Source organism: Littorina saxatilis, unplaced genomic scaffold (assembly GCF_037325665.1).
Source record: "Littorina saxatilis isolate snail1 unplaced genomic scaffold, US_GU_Lsax_2.0 scaffold_1696, whole genome shotgun sequence".
NCBI classification, from domain to species: domain Eukaryota; kingdom Metazoa; phylum Mollusca; class Gastropoda; order Littorinimorpha; family Littorinidae; genus Littorina; species Littorina saxatilis.
Window position 1 is genome coordinate 11,957 of NW_027127370.1, and position 7,708 is coordinate 19,664.

General features: G+C 43.2%; 1 protein-coding gene across 1 annotated transcript; it reads right to left on the reverse strand.

The window, feature by feature from the left end:
• Window positions 1-2,546: 2,546 nt before the first annotated feature.
• LOC138955814 (uncharacterized) lies at window positions 2,547-4,355 on the reverse strand (the record flags this gene model as incomplete). The annotated part of the gene is made up of 1 exon (XM_070327339.1): window positions 2,547-4,355. A coding segment is annotated over one exon (1,809 nt), but the record flags the coding sequence as incomplete, so codon positions are not given.
• Between the last annotated feature and the right edge of the window lie 3,353 nt (window positions 4,356-7,708).

The window sequence follows — 7,708 nt, forward strand, 5'->3', positions numbered from 1 at the left end:
ACTTCACCGACTCCACCAAGCCAGATTCCTGTCCGCACTTCTCGTTACGGTCGCGAAGTCAAACCACAGAGGCTGAAAGACTTTGTATACTCATTCGAGTAAAATGACACACATCGTGTTTGATTGTGAACGTTTATTGGTATCATCTTCGTTGATCGATTGAAAATCGATCGATTGAAAATCGCGTCGGTTTCGTTGATCGATCGATTGAAAATCGCGTCGGTTTCGTTGATTCGAATTTCGGTTGTCGCGTTCCTTTTCTTTGTTTTGTTTTGTAGTCGCTCCTGCGTCCTATTCTTTTGCATTTTGTTTCTTTACTTATTGTGAGACTGGAACCCCATTCTGAACTTGACTTTGATGAACAAAGGGGGATGTTATATTATTGCCACTCGATCGGGGCACAGGAGTAAGCCAAGGGAGGCCACTCCTTTTTGTTGTTGTTACTTCCTGTTTTCCTGAGATAAACCAAACGGTCACAAGGGACTTTTGTTTGTTATTCTTTCACACAATAGAGAAGTTATTTTACAATTCCGAAATGAACTCCGTTGGACAGCTGCAGGCAGAAACGATGGGTCTGCCTGGGGTGTTGGGTTTGTGTATTTTCGGGAGGAGGTAGAAAGTGGGCTGTTTAGCGTCAGACTTCAGCAGAAGTTTGGCAGTGGCGGGAAGATTGTTGTGTTTGATCTGTTCTTTAATTGTATCTGCGATCTGTTTTTGGTCGAGGGGGAGGGAGGCCTGAGGGAGTGGTTTGTATGACGCTGCGTCATTGAGTTGGCGATGGGCTTCGCGAAGGTACAGTTCTCGGTCCCAGACGACTACAGCACCGCCCTTGTCAGCAGGTTTGATGACGATGTCCTGGCGCAATTTAAGCGAGACAAGGGCTTGCTGTTCGTCTCGTGTCAGGTTGGAGTTACGAGCAGGTTTGGATTTAAGTTTGCTGATTTCTCTATGGCATTTGGCTATGTACAGTTCAACGTCAACGGACTTGTCTTGTTGAGGTTCCCTGTAGGCAGGAGTTTTGAAAAGGTGAGTGAAAACATCATCTTGGCCAGAGAGAGGTGGTGGGCGGGGAACAGTGCCGAGAATGGCCATCCAGCGAAGTTTACGAAAAAAGCGTTGGCAGTCGAGATGGGTATTGTATTTGCTGGCAGTGGGTTGGATTGGGATGAATTTGAGTCCTTTGGAAAGTACAGAGCGCTCGCTCTCTGACAAAGTGACTGTGTCGGGGACACATCGAACTAAAGCAGATGGGGGAGAAAAGGTGTCTGAGTTAGAGGTAGGTGGCTGATGTGCTGGGTTTTGTTTCAATAGTTTTTGTAGTTTGTTCTCTTTGAGTGTGGTGCAATGAACATGAATGAGTTGGTTATGTACATGCAGGACCTGCTTGAGTCGGAATGCCACTGGTGTTGGAAGAATGGAGGTGGATTGAGCTCGAAAGTGGTGCAGGAGCTTAGCATTGGCATCAAGTGACCGATCAAGTGACTTGACATGAGCACCAATTAGTTTGCGGCTTGCTTGTGCTAAAATGTTGTTTGTGCTAGCTACAAGCGGAGTGTTGTGTAGATCAGACGGAGAATGGTGGAGTTGAAAGCCATTTGGTATGACGCGGAGGCGCAGGCAGTGTTTGAGAAAAGTAATATGACTTGCGAGTTTGGTGGAGTTGAACATAGCTTTAGCGTAACCAAGTGCCAGTGGTTGAAAAAACGGCGGAAGAAAAAGATTCAAACTCGTTAGGAGGCTAGCGTGTGTTCTGGAGAAGAATCTATGGCAAGGCATAGAAACAGTTGCTGTTATTGGATAAACTGTAGTGTATAGGTCTCTATAAATCCAGGGGTTAATAAAGACTGTTCCGGTAAAAATTCTTAGCAAAGAAAATGGGAAATCAAAATAAAATCAAAATAGATCTGGATCTAAAGACTTTTAAGAAAGAAAGGGATGGTGAAGAAAGTTATAAAATAAAAGAATGCAACACGAATAGAAGATCTTAAAAGGAAAGAAGTGCACACTTACTAACACGATGGATACGAAACAACAAAGGGGTACAGTCAAGGTGATATGACGAAAGTATTAAACAATGGCGACTGCATGTGAGAGGGAACAATAAAGAGACCAAAAAGCAATGTACTCACGTTAAAATGACGAACACGGAACGAATAACGGCGACGTTTCGACCTAAGGGTCTTCTTCAGGCACAAAAACACAAAAGTACACACACAAAAAAGAAGAAGAAAGACGATAGAACAAATAAAGAGGAGAACAACTGACAAAACAACTGCACTGCACAAACCGACAAATGACAAAGACAGAGAAGCAAGGGAAGCTACTCGAGGAGAATGAAAAGCGGCAGTTTTGAGGTCTGTAGACCAAACAAAATGTGAGGGGGGGGGGGGGGTGCGTGAAAGGGAACGAAAGAGGAGACTCACGTACCCGTGCGGACACACACACACACACTGGCACAAACACACACACAGACACACACACGCACACACACACACACACACATACACACAAGGTGGAACAGCGGGGGGAAGGTTGAGATGAATGAATTAACGGCGAATGTTAATTCCATCGGGGCAGGTAGTGCCAAGGGATGATATGATGTGGGACTCCCTGAGTTTGCGCTCGAAGGAGTCGCCACGTACTTGCCACAGAGCCATGACTCTGACATGATCAAGTGAGTGACCAGCGGCGGTGAAGTGAAGGGATACTGGCCTATTGCGGGAATGACGGATGTCAGCCAGATGCTCGGAGAAACGCACCTCAAGGGTGCGCGCGGTTTCTCCGATATAAATCTGGCGACAAGAGAGGCAGACGATCGCATAGACAACGTTGTGACTTTGACAGTCAAACGTTCTCTTGACCGTGAAGGAGCCACGAGGGCCTTGGAGGCAGGTGTCAGGGTGGAGGAAGGGACAAGATTTGCAATTTCGTTTGGAACAAGGAAATGTCCCAGGGGCTGTGGGGTTGGTGGGACTGCGAAGACGGGATCTCACCAAGAGGTCGCGAACGCTGCGGTCTTTTCTGAAAGCACAGAGTGGTTTTTGAGCAAAGATCGAACCAACAGAGTCACTTCCTTGAAGGATGTGCCAGTTTGATTTCAGGATTCTGCTTACTGGCATGTTGTGGGGATGAAACAGTAGGGAAACAACGGGTCTGTCACTGTCCCTAGATGGTGAAGGACTGAGGGCGGACTCTCGACAGACCTGGGTAACCCGCAGAAGGGCGTCACGGACGAGTGCATCAGGGTAGTTGCGGGCCAAAAAGAAAGACGTCATCAAGACAGACTGTTGGTGGAAGTCGTCGTCTTCAGAGCATAGCCTCCGAAGACGAAGGAATTGAGAGAAAGGAATGCTGCTTTTGTTGGCAGGATGATGAGAAGAGTTGAAATCAAGGTATGAATGAGCGTCAGTTTCTTTGTAGAAGACAGAGGTGGTGAAGCGACCATGCAAGATGGAGATGGAGATGTCAAGAAAGACCACAGCTGAGGAAGAGATGTTGAATGTGAACTTGATGCTGGGATGGAATGCTTGGATGAAGTGAATGAAATCGAGAAGGAGGGGTTCAGACAGAGAAGTGGCACCCAAACCATCGTCGATGAACCTCTTGTACAGCTCTGGAACTGGGCCAGAGTAAGACTGTAGAATGAGGTGCTCAAGATGACCCATGAAAAGACATGCATAACTGGGTCCCATCTTCGTACCCATGGCGACTCCGCTGATCTGCTCAAAAACCTGTCCATCAAACTCAAAAGTGTTCAAAGTGAGAACAAGCTCAGCCAGGCGAACAAGTGTTGTGGTTGGTGGGTAGGCAGAATCAGTGGGACGACGATCCAGAAAGAATGTAAGGGCTTTGAGTCCGTCAGTGTGGGGTATGGATGTGTACAGGGACACAACATCCAACGTGAACAACAATTGGGGCTGAAAACTGGGATGGCTGTTGAGATGTTCAAGAAGGTTGAGGGTATGTGTTGTGTCTTTGACGTACGTTGGCAGTGACTGTACAATGGGTTGAAGGAGGAAGTCCAAGTATTCCGAAATGAACTCCGTTGGACAGCTGCAGGCAGAAACGATGGGTCTGCCTGGGGTGTTGGGTTTGTGTATTTTCGGGAGGAGGTAGAAAGTGGGCTGTTTAGCGTCAGACTTCAGCAGAAGTTTGGCAGTGGCGGGAAGATTGTTGTGTTTGATCTGTTCTTTAATTGTATCTGCGATCTGTTTTTGGTCGAGGGGGAGGGAGGCCTGAGGGAGTGGTTTGTATGACGCTGCGTCATTGAGTTGGCGATGGGCTTCGCGAAGGTACAGTTCTCGGTCCCAGACGACTACAGCACCGCCCTTGTCAGCAGGTTTGATGACGATGTCCTGGCGCGATTTAAAAATTATGCCAAAATTATGTTTTTCTTCTGGAAAAGTATGGAGTGAAAATAAGTTGGGGACAACAAACCTACCTTTAAAATTTCATAAGAATCAGTGAAGAAATAGGATTTAACGATTTTTTAACAGCCTTGACACTGAACATTTGATAAATCATTGGTGATGTCATCATAACCCAGTCGTTGTAGTTGTCGTCGTAGTTGTTGGTGTTGTTGTTGTCATGTTCGTTGTCGTGATTGTTGTTGTTCTCGTGTTGTTGTTTTTGTTGTTGTTGTTGTTGTTGTTGTTGTTGTTGTTGTCGTCGTCGTCGTCGATGTCATTTGTTGTTGTTGTTGTTATCGTCGTCGTCGTCGTCATCGTCGTCGTTGTCAGAGGTTATTTCTAAAGATTTCATTGATAGTCTTTGTTCTCGTCACCAAGACTTGCTAAGAACAAGCTTGGAACAGCAAGAGTTCCAAGAACAAGATTAGAACAACTCATTACATCATTACCAGTACGTCATTTGTATTTAGAACACACTTTAGAAAAAAACTCTTCAGCTACAAACCAGTCACCCTCACATTTCCGAGGTGTTTGTCTAAACCACTTACTGAAATGTTTTGAGGTTTAATGACCATACACATGTTGAACCGGTGAGTGTCTTCCGCTGCTTAATTCGCAAATAACTATTTTATTAAAGTCCGCTTGAAACGCTCAAAGATGAAATTCCATGTTAAAAAGTGACAAAAGTTTCACATTTTCCCGTTGTAACAGCTTCCGATGATATTATATGAAAATTCTGATCCTCTGAGAGGATTCCCCGAAACAAAATCAGTTTGTACGCCTAATTTTAATAGAAGTGTCCAAACAGTGTCGCTAATATTGTGCTAAAAGATGAATTCTAGAACAATGTTCACAGACAGACACCACTTGGCAAAAAAAATTTCAGTGCTGGGAGATGAAAAAAAAAACTACCTCGCTACGCGCGGGCTCCGCCCGCGCTCCGCTTGGATAAAGTATGAACGAACAAGTAATGCACCTCAATAATAAAGTATGAACGAACAAGTAATGCACCTCAGTAATAAAGAATGAACGAACAAATAATGCACCTCAGTAATAAAAGTTGAATGAACTAATAATGCACCCCAGTAATAAAGTATGAACTAACAAATAATGCACCTCAGTAATAAAGGTTGAACGAACAAATAAGGAACCTCAATAATTACACATTAACATGCTTCCATTTGAAACTTCGAGGTCTTCATCGGGGATTGACGCCCGACAAAAGCTAATTGAAGCCCGACGGAGCGAAGCGACGGAGGGCTTCAATTAGACTTTGGGAGGGCGTCAATCCCCGATGAAGACCGAGAAGTTTCAAATGGAAGCGTGTTAATGTTATTGTAATTCAATCTGACGACGATCTCTTTCCTCCTTTCATGCGGTTGTAAACAGACAGAATTGGTTCTGTTCTGTTCACACACTACTTTCAGTCCACCTACCTGCAAGGGTCAAGCCCCAAGAAATATGTATCTGTATTCCTATCGTATCACTCTGCTCCTGTTTTGTTTTCTTTCACACACATTTTCCCTTCTTTTTTGACGGGTTTCTGGACAGCAAACTCTAAAACAAATTCTTTTCATCACAAAAGCGATCTTTGGAATTGACTGACGTAGTCCGGAAGAATTCATGCATCAACTTACGTCACGTATACGACGTCATCATTTCGCATACCTTATGGTCTCGGTATTTCGTTAGCCTTCATATTTCCTACTTTTAAAATGACCCTCAAAGCTAACCGAGACTAGTTGAGGCTGTATCAATACGCCTCGCCAGCAGGTTGTTAATGGATTTTTTAACGAGTGACTATCGACAATTAGTCACCGGTAATTTTTAATGAGTTGGGGCATTCTAACCAATCACAGAATCTGTTTCATTAAAACGCAAACTGGATTGAATTACAATAAAGGTTGAACGAACAAATGATGCACCTCAATAATAAAAGTTGAACGAACAAGTAATGCACCTCAGTAATAAAGGTTGAACGACCAAGTAATGCACATCAATAATAAAGGTTGAACGAACAAAAAATGCACCTCAATAAAAAAGGTTGAACGAACAAATAATGCACCTCAGTAATAAAGGTTGAACGAGCAAGTAATGCACCTCCAGAAATAAAGGTTGAACGAACAAATAATGCATCTCAATAATAAAGTATGAACGAACAAATAATGCACCTCAGTAATAAAGGTTGAACGAAGAAATAATGCACCTCAATAAAAAAACAAGTCGCGTAAGGCGAAAATACAATATTTAGTCAAGCTGTCGAACTCACAGAATGAAACTGAACGCAATGCAATTTTTCAGCAAGACCGTATACTCGTAGCATCGTCAGTCCACCGCTCGTGGCAAAGGCAGTGAAATTGACAAGAAGAGCGGGGTAGTAGTTGCGCTGAGAAGGATAGCACGCTTTTCTGTACCTCTCTTCGTTTTAACTTTCTGAGCGTGTTTTTAATCCAAACATATCATATCTATATGTTTTTGGAATCAGGAACCGACACGGAATAAGATAAAAGTGTTTTTAAATTGATTTCGAAAATTTAATTTTGATCATAATTTTTATATTTTTAAAGGCACAGTGCAGCTCACAGCCTTCGTTTTGCGTTTTTGTTGCAGCTGAGTGCATTTACAGTTCAAAAATCCTCCTATGGTAGTAAAACAAACCCAAAACTACCCAACGACGACATCTGTGAAGCTCGACAGTTTCTTGTTTACGCGAGTGCATAAATTAACCTAGTTATTACGTGGTGTTTGGTCGGAGTTCGATTCAACTGAGTGATTCCGGCCTCCATTTTGTTTTACACAAACTCATGATGATGTCTGACATAGTTTGCAAGTGACGTGTCTTTTTGTGCATGATGTGGTGATCTACCTGATCTAAATTTAGATCCAAAAATAGGTCAAGACCAGCCGGGTCCGAGTACGAAATTAATTCGTAAAAAAATCGCAGTTCTTGACTCTTTGGGTGCAAGTCAATGAAACTTGGTAGTTCTTCTAACGGATAGCTGCCTGAGGTATGACTAAAAGCCCCAGGGGCTCCGTGCACCTGGATTTGACAAGTTCAGTACCTTTAATTTTCAGAGCTTGTTTTTAATCCAAATATAACAAATTTATATGTTTTTGGAATCAGAAAATGATGAAGAATAAGATGAACGTAAATTTGGATCGTTTTATAAAAATTTTTTTTTTTTTACAATTTTCAGATTTTTAATGACCAAAGTCATTAATTAATTTTTAAGCCACCAAGCTGAAATGCAAGACCGAAGTCCGGGCTTCGTCGAAGATTGCTTGGCCAAAATTTCAAT